The sequence below is a fragment of the Rattus norvegicus genome, chromosome 18 (genome assembly GCF_021556685.1).
Source record: "Rattus norvegicus strain SHRSP/BbbUtx chromosome 18, alternate assembly SHRSP_T2T, whole genome shotgun sequence".
In the NCBI taxonomy this organism is placed as follows: Eukaryota; Metazoa; Chordata; class Mammalia; order Rodentia; family Muridae; genus Rattus; species Rattus norvegicus.
In genome coordinates, this window is record NC_141551.1 from 84,629,367 (window position 1) to 84,656,816 (window position 27,450).

Here is a 27,450-nt window from a genome sequence, read left to right on the forward strand (position 1 = left end):
GGGGAAAAGAAGTCCTGATATTTGCTGGCCATCATTCCAGCTCAATGATTTAACTCTAGGTTCAGTAAGAGACCTTGTCTCAAAAAAATAAGGAGGTGATCTGTAGGGGAGATGACCTGACCTGATCTTGATCTTTGGAATCTATAAATATGAAGATACATGAGCAAACACACACACACACACACACACACACACACACACACACACACACACACAAGCATTAAGTGAAGTAATTGAAAAATAAAGTAATGAATAAAATTTTGTCAACAAATTGGAAAAAACATAATTAATGGCAAGAAAGAACAATCCAAATGTTGTGATCAAATTTTAAATTTGGCAACTGAGCAGAAACAAGCTTTGTAAGTTACTATATCAGTTGTGAGTAAATATATTTAAAGAAGAATCTCTTGCAGGGAATAATTTAGGAAGAATATTTGTCTATCTTTGATTGAATGTGTTGAGTAATTTCATTATTTTACTTGGCTATCCCTCTCTGTGCTACATTACAGTGGCTTCTACTGCAGAATAAGAATCATTGAAGTGTTTGTTAGAATTGAACAGAGACCACCATAATCAAGTCATCTGAAGAAATAATCATAAATTACCTGGAAAACAGAATCAATTGAATTTTAATGCACAATACGCATAAGCATGTTTATTGTTTATAATGCATAATTATAGGCCTATAGTTTAGAAGTAAATTCTAGGCTTGATGAATGAGTTGTTCAACAAGACATCACCGGAATAACCTTTTCCTTTTGTGACTCCACACAGGTAATCTTCTGTTCCATAATATGTCAACAAAGTTTTACTGATGTTGGGCTGTTGTTATACACAACAAGTTCTAGGAAATGATAGTGCTTGGTGAATTACATATATCATATGGCCTTGATAATGGAAAGCAAACCAGCAACCCTATCATTTTCTATTCTTTCAAAAGGACACTGAATGTACTTTAATTATAGTGAGTAGAATGAAATTATGCTTTTCATTTTAAGTATTTGCCTTCATGTTTATAGAATCAGGTTTTGAATTATTTTCACTGTCACCATGGTTGATAAAACAGTCTGGCTGTGGGTTTCATAATTATACAAAAGAAATAATAAAGTCACTTTTACCTGCATTATGTAAGGTTAAAAAATATGACCACAAAATGAAAAATCTAACGAATATGCTAATACTTCTAAGATACTATTTAAAAACCTTTTAAAAAACCCCAAATGTCCTATTTTGTGGAAATAAATCTTTTTTCTACAGAAAAACTGTTGCTATATTTGTTGTATCCAGAAAAATCTCATAGATTCAAAGAAACAAGTTAATAAAAACTTCACCGGAAAAAATGCAGCCAACCGCAGCACGATGATTGATAGTCATATCAATCAATCAATCAATCAATCAATCAATCATCAATTAATCAATCATATTTTAGGAATAATCATAGTGATGTATGCATACAAATGCACCATGATATTTAATAGTAAGCTAAAGGAGTATGCTTTTAATATTAAAATGCCATGGCAATATGTTTTGCATAGTTAAAAAGATTGCAAAATAGATGGTATTTTATCTAAGAAATCACAATACAATGCTACCGGCATCTATAGTTCATGCCTAAGGATCATAAGATTATCACTTTTGATTTAAAATTTGCCACATGTAAACATATTTTGTCATTTTGTATAAAAATTAACTTATGTTCTGTCATATTAATAACAGTAGTAAAATGATAGAAATAGATTAATAATCCTTTTGAACATCTGTGTGTGTGTGTGTGTGTGTGTGTGTATGTGTGTGTGTGTATTTTTGAGATGGATGTCACACAATTCAGGAAACTTTGATGTAACTGTGTAGCCAAGATTAGTCCTAATCTTGCTTTTCTTCTCACAGGCTCAGGCTCAGATATATACTACCATGTCTCATTTGAATATTTATTTGAAATAAAAATGTTTAAATAATGAAATTTGCATTCTCTCTGAAGCAATGAGTAATATTAACTGAAGAGTATAATGCTTTGGAAACCTTCAGGCTTCATATTTTTCAATTACATCTAAAATAATTCAAGTACAGAAATTAAAAAAAATCATAGTATTAGTTTGGAACTTTTGTAAATAACTAAATTCTTAGAATATTTAAAAGAAAAACACTCAAAAATATGCTGCAAGATACAGTTTAGGTCAGCTTCAGAATTCATTGCCTCAAAACAAAAATTGCATTTGGCTTTGAAGGACAAGGCTGATTGCCAAATGTTTTTGAGCCATACATGTCATAGACTATCTACTTATGCCTCAATACAATCAATAAAAATGCTGAAGGAAGAGATGGTATTGATTTCACCATCAGATATTAAAGGTGAGTGCGTCCGTGGGTGCGTAGGTGTGTGCATGTGTGTGTGATAGTCACAAAAACATTTTGGAGCCCCTGGAGCCTGAGTTCCTGGTGGTTGTAAAATGCCCAGCATGGGTGTTGAAAACTAAATCCTGGTTCTCTGCATTAGCAACAAGTGCTCTTAATTACTAAGTCATCTCTCCAGCCTTGGCAACAGATTTTGACCCAGTCATGTAAAAATATTAGTTCAACATATTATTAATATAAATTTTCTAATGAGATATGTTGTTTATGGTTTTTTTCTCTTTTTTTAAATCTTCAAATCTTCAAATTACAAATATTTTTTAATTCCAACAAGTCAGTGTTTAAGTGCCCAATAGCCATATTGGTTATTTATTGAGTATCACACCCATGCGGCCAACTTCCCTATGCTTTAAACACACTTGGGAACAGAGATAACATTTTCTACCTTCTACCTGGTAGGTTTAGGATGTGGCTTACTTTATTGTCTAGGTTAAAAGATGTTCCTAACCCAATGTAGATCTCTCTTGAGAGACACAGCCAGAACACAGCAAATACATAGGCGAATGCCAGCAGCAAACCGCTGAACTGATAACGGGACCCCCGTTGAAGGAATCAGAGAAAGGTCTGGAAGAGCTTGAAGGGGCTCGAGACCTCATATGAACAACAATGCCAACCAACCAGAGCTTCCGGGGACTAAGCCATTACCTAAAGACTATACATGGACTGACCCTGGACTCCAACCTTATAGATAGCAATGAATATACTAGTAAGAGCACCAGTGGAAGGGGAAGCCCTGGGTCCTGCTAAGACTGAACCCCCAGTGAACATGATTGTTGGGGGGAGGGTGGGAATGAGAAGGATGGGGAGGAGAAGCCCATATAGAAGGGGAAGGGGAGGAGTTAGTGGGATGTTGGCCCGGAAACCGGGAAGGGGAATAAATAAGAAATACTCAAGTTAATAAAGATAAAAAAAAAAAAACAACGAAAAAAAAAACAAAAACAAAAAAAGAAAACAAGAAAAAAAACAAAAAAAACCGGCTGAGTCAATAAATGGGCAATTGTTCTAAACAGTTGCTTTTTAAATGAAAATTACAGATAGCTAATAAGTACATGAAAACATTCACTATCCTTACCTGTTTAAAAAAAAAAAGATGTTCCTAGATCAGTTCTTTTGGTCAAGAAATATGCCACGTCAGGATTGCTGATGCTGAAAAAGAGGGTCTATTTATTGACACATTCCAAAGTTCATAGGCAACAGGATGTATAGAAACTACTGAAATGGGCAACAGACATCGCACAGGGGGTCCCTCGGGTACAGATGCTGGAGAGTATTTTAAATCACTTGTGCCCTATTTTGATGTGTTGACAAAACAAATTATCTTTGCAAGTGGCTTAATGAAATGCAACTTGATATTTAATCTCCCCACAGCTAACTTTCTAGGAGTTTGTTCAGTAAGATACATGACACTTAAGAAAATCAGATAACGAGTTTTTCACTTAGCTTCGGATTTTTTAACTTCCTCATTACTTATAGCAGAAGAGAAACTAACTACCTTCTTTAAAACTGCACTCTTTCTAAATTTTCTCTAACTTCTTGGCATTCCCTTTTCACAGGAATTTCTAAAACTATAGGTCACAACAGAACTATCATTACTTTCTGATTTCTTTTTATATTCCCCTGGCTTATTCACAATTATCAAGAATGAACTGATTTTGGTGGAGCCAAAACAACAACAAGAATAAGAACCTTCTATTTCCCTTAATGAATCCCCTCTCTGTTTTGTTAGTAAGTATATTTTGAGTTGGGGTGATAACTTAGCAAGTAAAAACACTTTCTATCCCTTCAGACAACCTGAATTCCATCTCTGAACCAACATGATGAATGGAGAGAACTGACCTCCTTAGAGTATGCTGTGGCATGTAATACTCACATATACATACAGCACACACACACACACACACACACACACACACACACACACACACACACACATATTAAAATAAAATTTAAAGCATTAAAAAGGAATATCTATGTATTGCGAGCCTTCATTTAAAAGTACATAACTAGGTAGTGTAGGCATCTCAATGCACAGGTATTTTTTCTTTCATTAGCTTTTTTTTCTTTTTTTTTTGATAGAAAGAATCTTATAATTTTTGAAAATTCTCTTCAAGATTTGTAAGATGACTTAAAGAGAACACCTCACATGCTGCCTCAGAATACAGTCTTAATGACTTGAGTCTGATATTACTTGAGTTTAAGTTCATATAAAGGTAGGAGACTGCAAGCATCCGCATCTGTATTGGTAAGGCTCTGACCGAGCCTCTCAGAAGGCATCCATATCCAACCATCGGATTGAGCAGGGGGACCCCAGTAAAGAAGTTAGAAGAAGGACTGAAGGAGCTGAAGGGTGTGCAACCCCATAGGAAGAACAACAATATCAACCAACCAGACCTCGCCCCTCCCCCAGAGCTCCCAGGAACTAAACCACCAACCAGAGAATACACGTGGAGAGATCCATGGCTCCAGCTGCATATGTAGCAGAGGATGGCCTTATCTGGCATCAAAGGTTGGGGGGTGGTACAGTTGTAAAGTTTTGTTTCACAAGTACATGAGGTCTGGAATTTGTTATAGGGCAGACACTTGAAAGGTAGGTGTAGTACTGTGTGTTTGCAATCCAAACACCAGGGAGAAGGAGACAGGTGGATCCCTGGATCTAACTGACTGACAGCCAACCACAATCACCAATTCAAGATTCAGTGAAAGATCCTGTCTCTAAAACTGAGGTGAATGATTAAGAAACATATCTGCCTCGATCCATGCTTATCACCCTGTACAAAGAATCCAAGGTAGTTGACTCTGTAGGTCTTCCTGTGGACTTTCTTTCATCTCTGGAGTTCTTGATCCTTTCTCCAACTCTTCCATAAGACTCCCCAAGCTCTAACTCCAAGTGGATCAAGGACCTCCACATCAAACCAGACACACTCAAACTAATAGAAGAAAAACTAGGGAAGCATCTGGAACACATGGGCACTGGAAAAAATTTCCTGAACAAAACACCAATGGCTTGTGCTCTAAGATCAAGAATCGACAAATGGGATCTCATAAAACTGCAAAGCTTCTGTAAGGCAAAGGACACTGTGGTTAGGAAAAAACGGCAACCAACAGATTGAGAAAAGATCTTTACCAATCCTACAACAGATAGAGGCCTTATATCCAAAATATACAAAGAACTCAAGAAGTTAGACCGCAGGGAGACAAATAACCCTATTAAAAAATGGGGTTCAGAGCTAAACAAAGAATTCACAGCTGAGGAATGCCGAATGGCTGAGAAACACCTAAAGAAATGTTCAACATCTTTAGTCATAAGGGAAATGCAAATCAAAACAACCCTGAGATTTCACCTCATACCAGTGAGAATGGCTAAGATCAAAAACTCAGGTGACAGCAGATGCTGGAGAGGATGTGGAGAAAGAGGAACACTCCTCCATTGTTGGTGGGGTTGCAGATGGTACAACCATTCTGGAAATCAGTCTGGAGGTTCCTCAGAAAATTGGACATTGAACTGCCTGAGGATCCAGCTATACCGCTCTTGGGCATATACCCAAAAGATGCCCCAACATATAAAAAAGACACGTGCTCCACTATGTTCATCGCAGCCTTATTTATAACAGCCAGAAGCTGGAAAGAACCCAGATGCCCTTCATCAGAGGAATGGATACAGAAAATGTGGTACATCTACACAATGGAATATTACTCAGCTATTAAAAACAACGACTTTATGAAATTCGTAGGCAAATGGTTGGAACTGGAAAATATCATCCTGAGTGAGCTAACCCAATCACAGAAAGACATACATGGTATGCACTCATTGATAAGTGGCTATTAGCCCAAATGCTTGAATTACCCTAGATACCTAGAACAAATGAAACTCAAGACGGATGATCAAAATGTGAATGCTTCACTCCTTCTTTAAAAGGGGAACAAGAATACCCTTGGCAGGGAAGAGAGAGGCAAAGATTAAAACAGAGAATGAAGGAACACCCATTCAGAGCCTGCCCCACATGTGGCCCATACATATACAGCCACCCAATTAGACAAGATGGATGAAGCAAAGAAGTACAGACCGACAGGAGCCGGATGTAGATCGCTCCTGAGAGACACAGCCAGAATACAGCAAATACAGAGGCGAATGCCAGCAGCAAACCACTGAACTGAGAATAGGACCCCCGTTGAAGGAATCAGAGAAAGAACTGGAAGATCTTGAAGGGGCTCGAGACCCCATATGTACAACAATGCTAAGCAACCAGAGCTTCCAGGGACTAAGCCACTACCTAAAGACTATACATGGACTGACCCTGGACTCTGACCTCATAGGTAGCAATGAATATCCTAGTAAGAGCACCAGTGGAAGGAGAAGCCCTGGGTCCTGCTAAGACTGAACCCCCAGTGAACTAGACTGTTGGGGGGAGGGCGGCAATGGGGGGAGGGTTGGGAGGGGAACACCCATAAGGAAGGGGAGGGGGGAGGGGGATGTTTGCCCGGATACCGGGAGAGGGAATAACACTCGAAATGTATATAAGAAATACTCAAGTTAATAATAATAATAAAAAAAGAACAATGACTTTATAAATTCGTAGGCAAATGGTTGGAACTGGAAAATATCATCCTGAGTGAGGTAACCCAATCACAGAAAAACACACATGGCATGCACTCATTGATAAGTGGCTATTAGCCCAAATGCTTGAACTACCCTAGATGCCTAGAACAAATGAAACTCATGACGGATGATCAAAATGTGAATGCTTCACTCCTTCTTTAAAAGGGGAACAAGAATACCCTTGGCAGGGAAGAGAGAGGCAAAGATCAAAACAGAGACTGAAGGAACACCCATTCAGAGCCTGCCCCACATGTGGCCCATACATATACAGCCACCCAATTAGACAAGATGGATGAAGCATAAAGGACAAGAGGCTGACATAAAGATATACAAGACATTTCACTTATAACCAATCACAAGTAGAGGGATGATGGTATCAGTGGAGTCAATGAAGTAAAGATAAGGTAATGGGAATGGACATTTCTCCTTGAGACAATCAAGGCCTGAATATCAGAGTCATTGAAAACACTGCAGAGATTGGTAAGAATAGAATAGTCAACATCAGTCTCACTTGAGAAGAATGTGTAGAAATGCTTTTACAATCAGCAAAGATCTAATGGTTAACTCCCATGTATTCTCAGTTGTACACTGTCACTTGTTAACCTAGAATCCTTTAGGGTATTTAATTTAATGTGTTATTCACACTGCTAATTGACAATGTTTTAAATTTAACTTTTATTTTTAAAATATTTTTATATTTGAGTACTGTATTTGGATCATTTCTACCCCCTTATAAATTGTTCCAAGCCTCTCCAAATTAATGAAATACTAAAAATCACACACACTGTATATGTATGTGTGTATGTGTATATGTGTATATTCATAAGGAAATATATAGATATTGAATAAATATTATAAATATAATATATAGTGAAATTTTCTCAAAAAATAATACAGTAGTCCAGACAAATATAATGAAGCAAGATAACAGGGTCCACCATTGTATTAATTTTTTCTTGGCAAAGTTTCAGAAATATTATGCAATAATATTTTAAGTTAAACAATGAGCAAAGAGTAAATTGGAACTGGCGTATGATAAGCTAAGGAAATGACTCAATAAGTAAAAGAGATATGAAGTATTGAATGGGAAATTATAGCATATAATTCAGTGTATCAAGAATTTTGTGGGAACAAAAGGAAGAGCAAAAGTAGTATTTGAAAGTATGTTCTGGAAGTTTTTCAAAATAGTAAAAAAAAAGACTTCTCAAGTACAGCAATAATAATAAATTTTGATTGAAATAGCTACTATTTTTTGACAGACTTAGTGAATTAAGAATGTTTAAAGATAGTGTACACTTGTAATCCTGGCATAGGGAGGCCAACAGACATTTTGAGTTCATGAAAAAATATCCACAGGGAAAAATATGTATTTTCTGAAAAATAAAACAGGAAATACAGAGAGCATCATAAAATCATCCATTTGAGATTACATAACCTACTAAGGAACTTATCCCTGGTGAAAAATTATTTTCTTTTCACAGCAGACATTAATTCCCTGTAGCTTATCATTTAGGGACAGGACATTGTGAATTTTCCTCCAAACATTAGTGGGTCAACCGGTTCCACTATACAGGTTGTATAGGTAAACGTATTGTTGAAACTTCATCTGAAATTTCCTTGTCATATCTAAGAGATAGCAGCTGACATATTAGTCCTCTGTCTCTTATAATTTTCCTGCTACATTTTTGAACCTTTCTTGAACTACAGGCATAAAAGTTATGTTGTAGTTGTCCTTGTGGGATGGTGGAACATCTCTTGGGTACATATGCGCAGGAGTGGTATAGCTGGGTCTTGAGGTAGAACTATTCTCAATTTTCTGAGAAACCACCAAATTGATTACCAAAGTGGCTGCACAAAGTTTGCACTCCCACCAGCAATGGAGGTGTGCTCCCCTTGTTCAACGTTGCAACCAGCAGTTGCTATAACTTGAGTTTTTGATCTTAGCCATTCTGACTGGTACAAGATGGAATTTCAGAGTTGTTTTAATTTGGATTTTCCTGATGACTAAGGACTTTGAACATTTCTTTAAGTGCTTCTCAGTTATTTGAGAGTCCTCTATTAAAATTCTGTTTGGCTCTATCTTTTTTTTTTTTATTAACTTGAGTATTTCTTATATACATTTCAAGTGTTATTCCCTTTCCCGGTTTCCGGGCAAACATCCCCCTCCCCCTCCCCTTCCTCATGGGTGTTCCCCTCCCAACCCTCCCCCCATTGCCGCCCTCCCCCCAACAGTCTAGTTCACTGGGGGTTCAGTCTTAGCAGGACCCAGGGCTTCCCCTTCCACTGGTGCTCTTACTAGGATATTCATTGCTACCTATGAGGTCAGAGTCCAGGGTCAGTCCATGTATAGTCTTTAGGTACTGGCTTAGTCCCTGGAAGCTCTATCTTAATCAGGGTTTCTATTCCTGTATAGAACATCATGACCAAGAAGCAAGTTGGGGAGGAAAGGGTTTATCCAGTTTACACTTCCACACTGTGGATCGCCAAATGAGGTAAGGACAGGAACTTACACAGGGAGGAACTCGGAGGCAGGAGTGGATGTAGAAGCCATGGAGGAATGTTGCTTACTGGCTTGCTTCCCCTGGTTTGCTCAGCTTGCTTTTTATAGAACCTAAGACTACCAGTCCAGGGATGGCACCACCCACAATGCGCTAGGCCCTTTCCCCTTGATCATTAATTGAGAAAATGACTTCTAGCATTTCTTTAAGTGAGGCTCCTTTCTCTGTGATAATTCCAGCTTGTGTCAAGTTGACCCACAAAACTAGCTAGTACAGCTCTGTATTCCCCCTTATTAAAATCGGGCTCACTAGAAACCCATCCCATAGGCAAGTACCAATCTCCGACCTTATGCTTGCAGACAGGAGTCTAGCATGGCCCTCTGAGGGGGTCTACCCGGAAGCTGTGTCAGATAAATGCAGAGACTCACAACCAAACAGTGCATCAGGTTTGGGAACTCATATGGAAGAGTTGGGGTAAAGATTGTGGACCCCGAGGAGGATAGGAACTCCACAGGAAACTAACAGAGTCAATTAACCTGGAACATTAGGGGTTCTCAGAGACTGAACCACCAACCAAAGAGCATTCACGGGTTGGACCTAAGCCCCCTACACATATGTAGCAGATGTGCAGCTCAGTCTTTATCTGTGTCCAGAACAACTGGAGAAGGGATATCTCAAAAGCAGTTGTTTTTACGTGGGATATTTTATATGAGGTGGGCTACCTTGTCTGGTCTTGGTGGGAGGTAATGAAACTTGCCTCCCAGAAATTTGATGTGCCAGGGTTGGAGGACACCACCCTCCCAGAATAGAAGGGGAAAGAGGGGTTCTGTGATCGGGGTTACTGCGGGAAGGGTGGCCAGGAGGGAGGGCATTGATCGGGATGTAAAGTGAAAATAGAAATAAAAAAAATAAAAATAAAAAAGAGAAGACTTGAAAATATGTTATGAAGGAAAACTACATTTTTTCTACAATAAATAAAATGATTTCCTATTGATTAAAAAAAGTCATGCAGAAGATGTATCAGTTGGAACTCTGTACAGTAGGGCCACTCATCTCCATTTTGATTAGTGTAGATCAAGAGGACATAGACCCTAGAACAGACCCAACCACAGCTACTTTTTTGAAACCAACACAATTTTCAACTATAATCTAAATACTTGTGCTTATACACACAGATAAGTGTATCTCTTACCCCTCATCAAAGTGATTTCTTTTATTGCAACAGATGGAGACTTAATGACAATGTTTTAAAGCTGCAATGTGTAGTTTTCATTTTTACCCACTATAGAACTTCCTTTTTGCTATAAAAACATAATGAAGACATAAAGTTTTACTATTCTTAACCATGACCTCTCTTCTCTACCTTGCATGTACTTCCCTGGGCCCAGGCCCAGAATGGTTGCAACATCTTTAAGGCCGTATTTAGCATACGTATTATTTTCACCAATCCAAGTAGTGCCAAGTCAGTTATCTAGTTTACAGTGATTGTGTGTGTTTTTCTCAAACTTTTGACTTCATTTTTGAATTTTGTTGGTGTGCTGGCTTGTTTGCACAGTTTCATGATGTGTTCTGCATTGGCATTGGTTTTTCTGGGATGCTTCTTATTGGACGTATTTGGTGCCCTCTCCATGTTCTTTTGTACAGCTTCTTCCAGTGTGAACATTGCTTGGCTAACTGCTGCATGCCTCGGTACGTCTTGCTCTCTCATCTGTTTCTTCAGGATCTGAGCTGAAAACTAGGTTTCTTTTTGTTTGCTTTGTTTGTTTAAGTATTTTTATAGAGACAGCATTTATTCTTTATTTTAGGAATGCATACTCCCTCAACTTCTATGTCAAACACATCAAGGCAAATTTATTAATCTTTTTTTTTAGGAATTCATTTCTTAGTTATTTAGTCAATGTTGTTATTTCCAGAAACTTGTTCAGGTTATTTTCACCTACAATTTTCTGAACTACAGACTGCTCATAAAACACTTTTATGTGTATGATTCATTGTTCTTTTCAACTGTGATGGACAAGTAAGCTTAATCTATGCCCTTTCCATTGCCTACATTGTCATGGATGTAATAACTCCTTTGACCCATCCTTATAAAGCATATTATTTCCACAATTTTCTACATGTATAAAGATAAAATTTTGGTTTATTTATATTTTCTTTGTTACTTTTTTCTCTGTCTACAAGCAGGAACCATGCTAAATACAGACTGCAAATATTTATTTTTTAGAGAACTGGCCAGCCTTCATTATAACTGATACTTCTGAAGTCTGGGAAAGGAGAAGACATGAAGATGTTTGAATTGGACACATGATCAATCTTTTCAAATTGGTTGGTCCTTTGTGGTAGGTGCTGGACTAGTCTTTGGTGACATGTGGAACAAGTATGGAAGGTGGGTTATCCATGAGGCCCTTAATGACTATAGGTGGAAGATTTGGTCAGTTCTGTTATTCAATTCTCTCTGGTCAATTGTTGCAAAGCAGGATGAGTGTTCTTTTATCATTGAAGACAATTTTAGCTAGGATCATGCAATTCCAAAAAATAATAGATCACTGTCTGCTGTATCATGTGTCTTAATTACCCCCATAGTCCCATGAGTCAAGGCTTGGGGAAGTGGCAGAAATTTTAGAGTTGGGGCATAATGAAAACTCTTTAGTGCATTTGATTCATTATTTTGAGTGGGACAGTTGGAATTTGAACTCCTTATAAGTTTTCCTGTTATGTATTATGGTCACAAGGTGAATAATGATATTCTGCCATACATTTCAGTAATGCAGTGCTACCTAGCCATAGGTCCATAGCAATGGGTTAACTGAATGATTGATTACACCTCCAAAACTCTGAGTCAAATGAACCCCTTCTTTTAATCATTTTAAATATTAACTACATATAGTTATCAGGTACTTTATACAATGGTGAACAATTGATTGAGTCAAAGTTTAGTTACATCAGAGGAATTCTATGTACAAACTGCCAAAACACAGTTCTACCATACTGTGATATACACTGTTCTTGCTACCGGGAGCTCAGAGACTCCTTGATCCATCTTCCGTCATCTCCCATGAGACTTACTAAAATGCTTTTGATAATGGTCTTAAGAAATATTTCAAGGAACCTATATTCAATGGTCAAGATAGAGGTCTTTGTTTTAGGCTTTATGTCTACCACTAAAACAGAGCACAAGTGTTACTAGAAGAAATTCCTTGCTCTTGTGGTACTAGGGATTGAGCTTAGGGCAGCAAGCATTCTTTTACTGCCTTGTATTCCTATACTCATTTTGTTACCATTTATAAAAAATAAAATATCACTAAGTTGCTCAGTATAGCTTCCATTGAACCAGGGTAGCCTTGAGCTTGCCATCCTTCTGTTCAAATCCATCTGCCTCAGTATCTCAGCAAGTTTTATGAGAATCTGTGACTAGGCCAGACTTAGCAGTATTAATGATCTGATTTTCATAAGAAGTAAGTTCTTACCTTATTTGATTTAATTGCTTCATTTGGGCATGTTTTCAAGTTATGGCATGGGTTTTGAAGGATTTTTCTTGTTATAATTTGCCAAGGGTATGCGTCTAGAGTCTTTATCTGAGGAATGATGGGATTAAATTGGTCCTTAGACTTCAAACCAAGAGAAGAGGATGAATTGTAATCTGTATGATATACTGGATTACAATAGCCAAGAGACATGAAGAATGAGAGGCTGCTATTGAGATACATCATGACAGTGGCACTTGACATGAGAAATATTGGTGATCAATACCAGAAGGACTAGACAGAGATAACTACAAGCAATTCTAAGACACACAATACATCATATTCATCTTTATTACTTAGAGCCTGTCATAAAATTGGCATTTATGTGGCATTTAATGATTTTTAAGTAGATGAGTTAATTTGGGGTTAAGAGAATCTGAGAGTGTTGCCAGTTTTGAAATATGGACACACAAGAATTTGGTGATATCAAGAATGTTGCTAAGTAAATAACACAGATTAAAAACTTTACTATGCTAACTACTTTATGGATGACTTATCATAAGTAATTAGGCTTAATAAGATCATCCTAGCTCAAGTTCATGTAACTCACTCAAAATTATGCTTCTGCAAATATGAAATCTTAAGAAGAATAATTGATTAAAATAAAACACTTGTTAATTTACTTACCTTCTGTGATTATCTACAGAAAACAAATTAGCACAAAATGCTGGAATAACAATGGTTCAAAGACATTAATTTTATTTTCATCTTTTTTTTCTAAAGATCTAAGACGATATAAATAGGAGTGAAGTGAACTGATGTGTACCTTATGTAGATTTTACAGGAGTGCTTTCCTCAGAATGGTAGGTTTGATCATTTTTTTTTTCTGGATAATTCTCTCCTCAAATATTGACATCAGGCAAATATATGAGATTAGTGTTCCATCTTGTATAATTTCATAGAATTTCAACAAAGCCCATGAGCTGTATGATGCCCTACTCTACTCCCACCTAGACAGATGCTCTGGACATCGTATCACCTGCACTGTGGTCATGGTCATGTGATATGGAGTCTCCCTCCTTCCATCATAATGCCATAGTTTCCTTTGTGGGAGATGTTAACATATTATGGACCAGTTTGATTTTTTTGTTGACAAACACCATTATGAACTACTTTCTTTTCTGGCCTTCTTATTGTATAATCTTCAGTTCTATTCTATAGAAGGGACAGATTGCATGGTCACATATCTTGGGCTGGTGTGTTTGGCACAGATTCCTCATGAATGCTAAATTTCAGAGGTAAGAGGCCATCTATGAGCATTGTAGTGCATGGAATAATTTTAAAATAATGTGTATGAGTGCTTGTCCTGAATGAATCTGGAAGAGCAACTAGTGCTTTCAACCACTGAATCATCTTTTCAGTCCTACACACACCTTAAAACAGTGAGTATTGTTTTGTACAAAACATTTGTTTGTGTTTGTTGAGATCATTTGGTAGCATTCAGCTTCAAGTCCTTGATATAAAGTAGTTATCTGACACATTATTATTAGACTAGCCTAACCTTCTTGAACTAAACATAATAAAGCTGTGATGTGGGAGATTGACAATATACGTTTTCTTTTTCTACTACTCTCATTTAAATGGAGATCAATGCTCAGGTAATTAATTTTGCTTCTTTAGTCTCCGATAAAGATGCACATTTGTGGTTATAAAACTCCTCCAACTGGTACCTTAACTACATTCCATAGGCTTTGTGTCATGGTCTTTTCATCTTGTAGTTCAATTTTTTTTCGTGAGTTCACCATTACATTTTTGATTAAAGATCATAGAACTAGAAGAGAGAACTAGAATCAGGGGTGGGGTGGGACATCTCTTCAATGAGCTAGATACCTAGAACAACAGAAACTCCCAGGACTCTATGACTATGATCCTAGCTAAGACTCCTAGCAACAGATATGGAACCTAAAATGATCACCTCCTATAACTAAGCAAGACTTCCAATGGAGGGACGGGGACACCAATGTAGCCACAAGACCTCAGATCCACAATTTGTCCTGCCTACAGAGTATGCAGAGATAAAGTTGGAGCAGAAATTGAGGGAATGTCCAACCCTAATTTGAGATCCATGACATGAGAGAGAGCCCATACCTGACACTATTAATGATATTCTCCTAAAATTGCAGATAGGAGCCTAACATAATTATCATCTGAGAGGCTTCACTCAGCAGCTGATGGAAAAAGAACAAACATTAGGCAGAGCTAGGGAAATCATGTGTAAGAGGGTGAGGAAAGATTCAAGGAGCCAGAGGGTTAAGGACACTACAAGAAAACTTACAGAATCAACTAACTTGGGCCCATAGAGGGTCACAGAGACTGAATCACCAACCAAAAGCATGCATGGAATGAACAGACATAGGCCCCCTACACATATATAACAGATGTACAGCTTGGTCTTCATGTGAGTCTCCTAACAGCAGAAGCTGTGGCTATTTCTGACTCTATTGCCTACCTTTGGAGTCCAATCCCCTAACTGGGCTGCCTTGTCTAGTACCTTGATGCACCTAATCCGTCTGCAACTTGATAGGCCAAGGAGGGTTGAAATCTATGGGAGTCCTCCCATTCTGTGAGGAAATGTGGGAGTGGAGAAGAGAGGGGTGGGGGAGAGAAAGGGAAAGCTGTGATCAGGATATAAAGTAAATAATTAAATCAATTAATGAAAAAATACATTTATAAGTTTCAAAAGTTTACACTTTTGATTTTCGATTACCATATTCCCATTTTACCACTTTATGAAAAGAAAACACAAATACATGACTAACCAGTTATCTTATAGATGCTAAGTTATATCTGTGGCTTCATGTATGTTAAGTTTATCAACTGTTTCACACATGTTTAAAATTAAGTAGTCTCTAAGTTTGTTTTTATTGAGCTTTATAATGCTAATCAGTTATCTATTTCTCTGCACATCTTTTAGAGTGATGTAATAATAATAGTTTGGCTATAGAAGAATAGTCTTAAGGGTAAAAGACATAAGAATTATGAGAGGGGTTTATAAGGGTAATAAGAAAAACCAATAGAAAAGATTCTGAAAGATTGGGTCACTGTATTAGTCAGGGTTATCTTGAGGAACAGAAGTGGTGGAATTAATGTGTGTGTGTGTGTGTGTGTGTGTGTGTGTGTGTGTGTGTGTGTACGTGCGTGCGTGCGTGTGTATGTACATATATATTCATGTGTATATGTGTGTATATATATGTATATAAAGGATATTTATTAGAGTGGCTTACAGGCTGTAGTCCAGCTAGAACAAAAATGACTTTTTACCAACAGAAAGTCAAATAATACAGCGATACAGCAATTGTTCCTTAAGGCCTCAAGGTTCTAGAAATTAAATTTAATCATAATCATTTCTGCCTGCAGATGTGGGAATATATTTGGTTAAATTTTATATATTGATTCTTTACTATTTTGTCAGATTTTTCCAAGTTCTATTAAAGACTAGAATAACCACTTTTCAATAGACAATACAAAAATATATATGTAAAGGTACTGCACCTCAAGAGTATTTGCACCTTGGCTAGAGAAACCACTTGAAAAGGCAACGGAGAATACATTGAGACCCTTCTTGTCAGCATTAGTACTTAAAACAAGGTAGAAAATATGCAGCTGGATAAAAAGTGTATAGAAATAAGGAGTGGAGATTGGAGAGTGATTATGAAATCTCCAAAGTAGGACACTTCTAAAGAAGTTGAGAGACGCATTTGAACTTGCTGTCAAGCTTAGTTAAAAGCCTGAAAGGTAATAATGAAAAGTAATTGTAACCCTCAAGGGTCATACCAACTAGTCTACATATACAATGTGCTTTAAACTGTTTCCCCAAAATGAGGCTATGCCCAAACCAAACAAAACTTATCTTTAAACACTAAGGACTTTCCACAAATTGCTTAGATGGCTTCCATCTGGGTAGTCTCATTTAAAGCCCATTTGAGAATAGCTGTTGCCTGTTCTTCAGAGAAATAATTCTTGTAAACCTTGATTATGGTTCAGAAAGAATGTACCCATGCAGAAGGATGGCGACTATAAATGTTTACTTTGTCCTGTCTTTAGTTCTGACAACCCTGGGGTTAGTCACAGAACCACAAACAAGCTAGACAATCAAGATGGCTTGTTTGACAATCCAAATCTTTGTCCTGAAGGAGTTCTTTTGAAATTCTGTCCGTCTGTTTTCTTACTTGTAAAATGGAGACACTAATTGTACCGTTGTCAGAGAACTGATAGGAAGATTAAATATCATGACACAGTGCAAAGTGATCAATGAGTGAGAATAAAGTATAAACATATGACAAAGAAAACTTCAGTCTTTCTTTTTAATTTAATTTAATTTAAACGTATTCCCTTTACATCCTGCTCACTGTCTGTCTCCCTGTGGTCACCCTCTCTCACTCTCCCACAATCCTTCCTCCATTCCCCCTCCCCTTTTCCCCTAAGCAGGTGGAAACCTTTCATTATCCCCTCCCACTCCCACTCCCCACTTCACTTCAAGTCTTTGTGAGGCCAGGCACTTCCTCTGTCACTGAAGCCTGACAAGGCAGCCCAGCTAGAACAAATTCTTTATACAGGCAACAGCTTCTGGGATAAGCTTGCATATCTGTTACATATGAGCAGGGAGGCCGAGGTCCAACCCATGTATATTATTTTGTTTGGTGATTCTGACTCTGAGAGCCCCAAGGGTCCAAGTTAGTTGACTATGTTGGTCTTTCTATGGAGTTCCTTTCCCTTTGGCCTGCAATCCTTCCTCCTATTCTTCCATAAGAGCCTTCAAGCTCTACCCAGTGTTTGGTTGTGGATGTCTGTATCTGTTTGAGTCAGCTGCTGGGTGGATCTTCTCAGAGGACAACATGTTCCTTTCTGTATAACTAACCTTGCCATGTTAACCTTCCCCTGAACTAGTAATATAACCTGTTATTATGTAATTGTAATTTTGTAAATGTAATAATGTATTATGCAAAAAACCAAAGACAATATATGTAATTTCCATAAAACTCAATTGACATTGACTATATGTGTTACTTATATTTATTATAGTTAATTCAGTGTGGGAAGTTTGGTTGGGAAGAAATAAAATTAGGAGCAAATTTTGATTTTACATTTTTTATTTGAAATAAAAATCATAAAACGATTTATTGCAATCATCGTTGGATTGTGCTAATAAAATCGAACACCTGGAAATCCTTAATCTTTTATATCTGCTGAAAAGTGACTTAGTGTCTGTCATGTCTTCAGCATATGCCTTGTGCTATTCCAGCAGAATTCTGCCGTCTCATCCTTAGGTTCAGATCTGGTCTAGTCAGTACTGTGAGACTCCTAAAAATAAGGTCAGCAGTGTCAGATTCAGCCAAGTGAGTACTTGCCAGAGGAAGTATGGCCCCTCGCCACCTAGAATAAAGTGGTCATCAACACTCAAAGATTTTTTTGTTGGATGCTGGTGAGGCAACGTTGTCAGTATGCAGAGAGCCTCTGTTCAGTGATAGAGTAAAGTCCTAAGTTTTGGAGCTCATTGGCTCCAGGAGCTTCTAGATTCCTTAGGCAACCGGACTATATGCTGTAAGGCTAGTAAGGAGTGCCTTCTTTGTTAAGGATGCTGTTCTGCACTCGATGGTGAGAAGAAAAATGATTTCAAGAAGAATCAAGACTGTATTTTTCGGCAGTAATATCCTGGAGTAGATGAGGCTTAGAAACAGTATTTGTAAATTTTAAAGTCAAGAATATTTTTCACAATATGAGATTTTTATGAAGTCTTCAGGGGGAAGAAAAATTCTTTATGCATAAAGGAAATTATAATTCTACCTGGAAGTGAATATTAGAAATACTGTTGTTATTCTGGTCTAAACCAGTGCCCTGAGCAGACCTTGGGCGCTGGCTCTGCATCCACTCCCACAACACCAAGAGGGAGCACGACTCCCAGGTGCTCTAACACACTCAGGATCAGAGGTGAGGAGGCCACAACAACTGCCCCAACACCCAGAGTAACTGGGATACCCGGGATCCAGGAACTGCAGAAACCCCTTCGCAGCCAGTGGCACCGGTTCCTTCCAGTTTGAACCAGTGCCCTGAGCAGACCTTGGGTGCTGGCTCTGCACCCAATACAACGACACTCTGAGGAAACCCTATTCTCGGGGGTTCTAACAGATCCAGAATCAGAAGTGCTCTGAAATGTCCGGGATCACAGGATCACAGGATCACAGAGGAAGCTGGACTCCCAGGAGATCAGACACAATCAGGAGCACTGGACCTCTGACAAACTCAAGATCTCAATTGAGGCCATGTTATCTTTCCCAAGAGTCAGCATAACTGGGACCCCGATAGGAACCAGAGAAACCTAAACCCCACCAGACAGAGGCAGCCGGGTTTCTTCCAGCTTGTATACCTGTGCCCAGAGCAAACCCAGGGCTCTGGCTCCCCGCCCAATCCTGCAACACCCTGAGAAACCTTGACTCCCAGGAGCTCTGACAAAACAGGATCTTAGGAGTATGGTTACACCAGGATTTCAGGATACCAGAGGCAGCTAGACTCCCAGGAGCTCTGACACACACAAGATTTTAGGATCCTAGGAACCCAGAATAATAGGATCACAGAGACAGCTGGATTCTGAGGAATTCTGACACAACACAGGAGGAACAAGCTCCAGTCAGAGATAGAAAGGGCAGGCAGCACTAGAGATGACCAGATGGCAAGAGGAAAGTGCAAGAACATAAGCAACAGAAACCAAGACTACTTGGCATCATTAGAACCCAGTTCTCCCACTAAAGCAAGCTCTGGATACTCCATTAACTGGAAAAGCAAGATTTGGATTTAAAATCATACCTCATGATGATGGTAGAGGACTTTAAGAAGGATGTTAAAAAATCCCTTAAAAAAACACAGGACAACAGGTAAACAGGTAGAAGCACTTCAAGAGGAAACACAAAAATCCCTTAAAGAGGAAAACACAACTGAACAAGCGAAGAAATTGAACAAAACCATCAACGATCTTAAAATGGAAATAGAAACAATAAGAAAGCACAAAGGGAGACAACCTTGAGATAGAAAACCTAGGAAAGAGATCAGGAGTCATAGATGCAAGCATCACAAAGAGAATAAAAGAGATAGAAGAGAGAATTTCAGGGGCAGAAGATACCATAGAAAACATTGACACAAACATCAAACAAAATGCAAAATGCAAGAAGGTCCTAACTCAAAACATCCAGAAAATCCAGGACACAGTGAGAAGATCAAACCTAAGGATAATAGGTATAGAAGAGAGTGAAGACTCCCAACTTAAAGGGCCAGTAAATATCTTCAAAAAAATTATAGACAAAAACTTCCCTAACCTAAAGAAAGAAATGGCCATAAACATACAAGAAACCTACAGAACTCCAAACAGACTGGACTAGGAAATAAAATCCTTACACCATATAATAATCAAAACACCAAATGCACAAAACAAAGAAAGAATATTAAAAGCACTAAGGAAAAAAGTTAATTAACATATAAAGGCAGACCTATCAGAATTATACCAGACTTCTCACCAGAGACTATGAAAACCAGAAGATTCTGGACAGATGTCATACAGACGCTAAGAGAACACAAATGCCAGCCCAGGCTACTGTATTCAGCAAAATTCTCAATTAACCTAGAAGGAGAAACAAAGATATTCCATGACAAAACTAAATTTACACAATTATCTTCACACAAATTCAGCCCTACAAGGGATAATAGATGAAGAACTCCAACACAAGGAGGGAAACTACACCCCAGAAAAGCAAGAAAGTAATCTTCTTTCAACAAGCCCAAAAGAATATAGCCACACAAACATAATTCCACCTGGAACAACAAAAATAAGAGGAAGCAACAATAACTTTTCCTTATTATCTCATAACATTAATGGGCTCAATTACCCAATGAAATGTAAAGAAAATATCCAAGAAAAAATAAAAAAATAAAAGAAATACTCTTATCAGGTAGCAAAACTGCTGCCAGAGAAAGAGAGTTAAATTCTTTGTATGAATTTAACTTACTATTACCCACTGACGTTCACTCACATTTATTGAACATCTTGCCTTAAATAATCCTGTTTATTCAAGGTGATAGGTTCTAGTATGCTTGTTTTAGTGACAAATAAAATGAAGCTTAGAAAAGTTAAGGATATTACCCAAAGTCAAACACTTAAAAGTGGCAAAGTTACCATTAATATCAGGTTTATTTGACTTCAAAATTCAAGAATGGATGCTGCCCTTTTACAAAATTGATCTCCCACCATAGCATAAAAAGGAAACCATCTACAATGTCACTAGATGATAACCCAAGGCATGTAGCAGTGCTTAAGAAAATACTTTGATATGAGTTATGCATTAGTACCTCAGAGAGCAGGAGAGGGGCAGTGCTTAATCATTATTTCAGGGGATAAGAAACATTTCACAGTAGGAATATTTTGTGCATTTTTGTGATGTCCACTTTGGGGTACAACGTATTCATTTGTCTCAAAATAGTGACATGCATAGAGATACCTTTTGTTTTTTACTTACTTCTATTAAGGTAAGGATATTCAAGAAGTTTCCATAAGTATGGTTTAATAGACAAAAAGTGTTGCTTCCAGAAGATAAATCTATTTTGAAGAGCTGTTTCTCAATTGCCAGGAGCATGCTGGTGCCCATGGGGAACACTGATGTATTTAGCTACTTCTAACTGTCCTGCCTTCCAAAAACATTCAGTCTCAACATAGGAGTGAAACAATGTAGACTGTTCTTTACTTTTGCCGCAAATTTATGTATTAGTTTTTAAGCTCAAGAAGCTTTTACTTCATAATCTGGAAAAGGTGTCATGGTGAAATTTTAAATAGAAAAATACCAATGGGAAAATTATACAGAATTGAAAAAGCTGAATGAGCATTAAAGAAGGACAGCGGGTCACAGATAACTGAAGAATAAATAAAGCCTTTGATTCACCTCAAAGTCTATGCTGGAATTCTCTCTAGCATTTTCTGAAGGTTATCTCTAATTCTAATTGTGTGTTTCTGTCCTGTCCTTCTGAGAAATTAGAGCTACAGATGCCCTTTCCATGAGCATCAAATGTCTTTGGTGCAATTAGGTAAGCTTTCGGTGCTGACACCGGTGGTCTGTAGCTTAATTAGAGGCACACAGAGGGCAGAAGAGGGCATGCAATTCAGAGCTGGCATTTGGATATTAATCGGTGTTAATGAAAACAGAACTTCTATAGCTCCCACTTTTACAAAGGATGGAGCCTCAATCATATTTGTTCTAATTGCTTAGAAACAGTGCAAACTGTACCTATCCCATATAATTTTGTATAAAATAAAAGCTTACATATATAAACAACGTATGAATGCCCCCTTGTTAGCATTTTATCTGAGACCATTTCAGCTCCTTTTCCACTACAGTTTATGGAGAAAAGCTAATCTCAGTGGAAAAGCAGCAGATGAAGACTGATGAAATTGAGCTAACAGGTTAAAGGGACAGATTTACTGCATTTCAGAACAGTTTGTGTGCTTACTAAATTAATGACTAGCAATAGGAAATGTCTGTGCTCAATAACAATGTCCCTACCCAACCTTCCCTGCCAACTCCTCTTTCTCCTCTTTACCTTTACTTGAATAACAAGTACTGCAGCTAAAAGCAGCTTTTGTTTGTATGAGTGGTTACCAAGTAACCAGTAGCAGGCTGATCCCTTTCCTCCAATCTTTCCTGATTTTCTTTCCTCTCTCCCTTCTTCCTTATCTATATATACACCTCATTACCTTAAGATTAAATTTACAGTTAATTATGAGAGTAATTTTTAGACATAATTTCAGAGTCAAAAGTTCAAAATCAAGTTTTCCTTCCTTCAACTGTTTAGGATGCTATGTAGGGTGGAGGTGGTAAATAGCTATATATTACTCAGGACAACAGGGACTTGTTAGAAGCTAACGATTTCTTCTCTCATTCATTTGATCCAGACTCCATAAGATCTCATTCTGTCAGAGCACCCTCTGGGGGTAGCACGGAGAGACCAGATTATTCTACTGCACTTATTCTCCAATCACAAAGTCAAATTCTGCTTCTCATTATTGACAGATTTGTCTTTAAAGGGGTGTCTGGCAACAGATAAAGAAATGAACAGAGCAAAACTTAGCTAAGTGCCAAGTGTAGGTGCCGACAGGCAATCGAAGTTTTATGTAAGTTTAATATAGATTAGTTTGTTTTCAGGTCATGAATTTTTTTCAGCTGTAGTACATGTGCTGCTTATTAATGAATACAATCTATCAAACTTGGGGCACATAAACTTTTCTCCTTTTTCTTCTGAATGAAATTTCAGTGAATTTAGTTCACATTGTTCCATAGCGTCTTAGCTCAGATATAAAAATAGGATGAGAATATTTTGAAACAAATTTGCATTCCTAGATCTTTCCAGTGGTTTACTTGAGATGATATCTAGTCTTCATTGCTAGCTTTACTGGGTTTAGAATTTTCATGGTAACACAATCTCTGACTGTGCCCATGACAATGTTTCTAGAAAGGGGTAACTTTAAGAGAGAAGACCCGTCTTGGATGTGTATAAACTTTTCATGTGCTGGGTTTCTGTGCTGAGAAAAAGTGGAAAGCCAGTTCAGAGGAATCTTCCTCTTGCTCTGCATTCCAAGTGAAGTCCCATGTGGCTAGCTGCCTTGTCACATGGTGAATGCATTTCCTTGAACTGTAAATCAGAAGAACCCCTCCTCCCTTCTTACCCTTCTTCTTGTTCACATTCAATGAGATACAATTTACACTGAATAGATCCTATTATTTAGGGTGCAGTAAATTACCTTAGTTAATGAATAATCAGATTATACAAAGCATTAACAAACCATCTAACCAGAAAATAGTGTGATATGGAGATTGTATGCATGTAAGCTTAATGATATACTTGACACATAACATTCACATTGCTAGAGTTTTGTTTTAAGTCTGCAAAGTGCATAATAATAGTCTAGTATTTTCTCATCTTTGTGGAAAAGGAATGATGCCATGTCAGGGTCACAACTAAGGGATGCAAGGAAACCAGATTCGTCTGTGAAATTTTAGTAAAAATTATAGGCTCACAAAAGGATACTGAAGTACATTGCTTCTATTTAATTTCTTCTCCCTTGTTTGAGTAATTTTATTTAACACTGATGCCACTAGAACTTTCCCAATGGGGAAAACTGCCAAGGATTCCTGTTTCCTGCTTATGTATACTGCTTCTACACAATAAGTCATTTCCTTCGAGTGTCCCTATTCATATCTATAACTGTTACCTGCTATCTAACTTCCTTTTGTGTGCCATGTTTGTATCTAACTACCTATTTTATCACTGCCTGAATATCTAAGGTAATTATAACCAATTAAATGTATGATATAATCATAAAATAGGGTTTTACTAAGTGCTAAGTGTGTATTAGTCTATGAAAAGTGCAGTACAGCAGTCAACCCACAGCTAATGAATTGGAAACTATATTGAAAAGTATATTTATTTATGTATATAGTATAAAATAATCAGATAATCAGAAAATAGAATATCAAGGTCATATACATAGATTGACTGACCCTGGACTCTGACCTCATAGGTAGCATTGAATATCCTAGTAAGATCATCAGTGTAAGGGGAAGCCCTGGGTCCTGCTAAGACTGAACATGATTGTTGGGGGGAGGATGGGGAGGGGAACACCCATAAAGAAGGGGAGGGGGAGGGATTAGGGGGATGTTGGCCCGGAAACCGGGAAAGGGAATAACACTCGAAATGTAAATAAGAAATACTCAAGTTAAAAAATAAATAAATAAATAAAAATATGCATTATAATATAAAGATTTTTAAATCCTAACTTTTCTAGAAATTAGTATTAGAGGGATAAAACATGTAAATTGTTGAACACTTAATATCTTGATTTTAGAATGCAAATAAATAGTGTCTTTCAAAGAAGTTTGTGTTTAAAGAGATTTCAATTTACCTTTGTAAATTTAATTATATGAAATTATTTCTTAATTGCTTCTTAGTTGCTTTCCAGTCTAAATATTAACTCCTACAGTGGAAAAAAGCTTTAGTTATATGGTCATGAAAACAACTATTATTCTTATAACCAAATCCATAAACAAAGGGAAGTGTTTATATACTGTCGTCCAACAATATATAATTATTATTAATCGCTTACATTATTTTACTTAGAAACTTAATATCAATTGTTTAATGCAAATATTCCAATTTCCTCTAGAGAATAGCATCTGCATAGACATGTTTATAACCTTAAAAGCATGTTTTCTTCACTAAATAATACTCCATTGTGTAATGTAACACATTTTCTGCATCCATTTCTCCTTTGAGGGACATCTGGGCTCTTTCCAGCTTCTGGCTATTATAAATAAGGCTGCTATGAACATAGTGGAGCATGTATCTTTGTTGTATATTGGAGCATCTTTTGGGTATATGCCCAGGAGTGGTATAGCTGAGTCCTCAAGTAGTGGAAGGTCTAATTTTCTGAGGAACCTCCAGACTGATTTCCAGAGTGGTTGTACCAGTATGCAATCCCACCAACAATGGATGAGTGTTCCTCTTTCTCCACATCCTTGCCAGCATCTGCTGTCACCTGAGTTTTTGATCTTAGTCATTCTGACTGGTGTGAGGTGAAATCTCAGGGTTGTTTTGATTTGCATTTCCTGATGACTAAGGGCTTTGAACATTTCTTTGGTTACTTCACAGCCAATCAATATTCCTCAGTGGAGAATACTTTGTTTAACTCTGTACCCCATTTTTAATAGGGTTATTTGGCGGCTAACTTCTTGAGTTCTTTACATATTGGATATTAGGATGTAGGGTTGGTAAAGATCTTTTCCTAATCTGTTGGTTGTTGTTTTGTCCTATGGACAGTGTCCTTTGTCTTACAGAAGCTTGCAATTTTATGAGGTCCTATTTTTCCATTCTTGATCTTAAAGCATATGCCATTTGTGTTCTGTACAGGAAATTTTCCCCTGTGCCTATGTGTTTGAGGCTCTTGCCCACGTTCTCTTCTATTAGTTTGAGTATACTCTGGTTTTATGTGGAGGTCCTTGATCCACTTGGACTTGAGCTTTCTACAAGTACAAGATGATAAGTACAAATCGATTTGCATTCTTCTACATGGTGACCTTCAGTTGAATGAGCACCATTTGTTGGAAATGCTGTCTTTTATGCCCACTGGATTGTTTTAGCTCCTTTGTCAAAGATTGAGTGACCATAGGTGAGTGGGTTTACTTCCGAGTCTTCAATTCTGTTCTATTGTTCTATTTGGCTGTCTCTGTACCAAAACCACAATGGAGTACTACTCAGCCATTAAAAACAATGACTTCATGAAATTCTTAGGCAAATGGATGCAACTAGAAAATATCATCCTGAGTGAGGTAACCCAATCATAAAAAAACACACATGGTATGCACTCATTGATAAGTGGATAGTAGCTTGGATTATGCAAGATACAATCTACAGACCACACGAAGCATAAAGAAGTTGGAAGACCAAAGAGTGGATGCTTCAGTCCTTCTTAGAAGGGAGAACAAAACATTCACAGGAGGAAATACAAAGACAAAGTGTGGAGCAGAGAGACTGAGGGAAAGGTCACCAAGAGATGGCCCCATCTGGGGATCCATCCCATATACTGTCATCCGACCCAGACAATATTTCGGGTGTCAAGAAGTGCATGCTGACAGGAAGCTGATATAGCTGTTTCCTGAAAGGCTCTGTCAGAGCCTGAGAAATACAGAAGCAGATGCCCTCAACCAACCATTGGACTGAAAACAGGGCCCCCCAGTGAAGGAGTTAGAAAAAGGACTGAAGGAGCTGAAGGGGTTTTCAACTCCATAGGAAGAACAACAATATCAATGAACCAGACCCCCAGAGCTCCCAGAGACTAAACCACGAACACATGGAGGGACCCATGGCTCCAACCACAGATGTATCAGAGGCTGGCCTTATCGGGCATCAATGAGAAGAGGGGCCCTTGGCCCTGTTGAAGGCTCAAGTGCCCCTGCGTAGGGTAATGCAGGGTAGGGAGATGGGAGTGAGTGAATGAGTGAGTGGGTGAGTGGGTGAGTGGATGAGTGGGTGAGTGGGTGAGTGGGTGTGTGGGTGGGTGGGTGGGGGAACACTATCACAGAAGGAGGCAGAGGGGGATGTGATAGTGGGGAAATCAGGAAAGGGAATAACATTTGAAATGTAAATAAAGAAAATATTCAATTTAAAAAGAAAAAAGAAAAAAAAAGGGGGGGGGAGCATGTTTTGTTGTCTTTTTTTCCCCTCTCACAAAGACTGTATTGCCAAACAGGGAGCCTTCATGGGCTTGATGTAGGCTCTGTACACATATGTTATAGCTGTTTAGCTTGGTTTTCTTGTGGAATTCCTAACAGTGGGAGCAGGAACTCTGTGTCTCTGTTGTCTGCCTTTGTAAGCTTCTCCCCACACTGGGTTG

At 37.9% G+C, this 27,450-nt stretch overlaps 1 protein-coding gene across 2 annotated transcripts in view; it reads right to left on the reverse strand.

The window, feature by feature from the left end:
- Dok6 (docking protein 6) overlaps nt 1-27,450 on the reverse strand; it is a 452,112-nt gene that overhangs the window by 68,850 nt on the left and 355,812 nt on the right. The window contains exon 8 of one of the 2 annotated variants that reach the window (XM_087593279.1): nt 18,101-18,329. The exons of the other annotated variant lie outside the window; for it this stretch is intronic. Coding sequence (XP_087449405.1) covers nt 18,313-18,329 — 17 coding nt within the window. The 3' untranslated portion in view covers nt 18,101-18,312. Of the gene's footprint in view, nt 1-18,100; nt 18,330-27,450 lie in introns of those variants that run through there. 2 annotated transcript variants of the gene reach the window in all.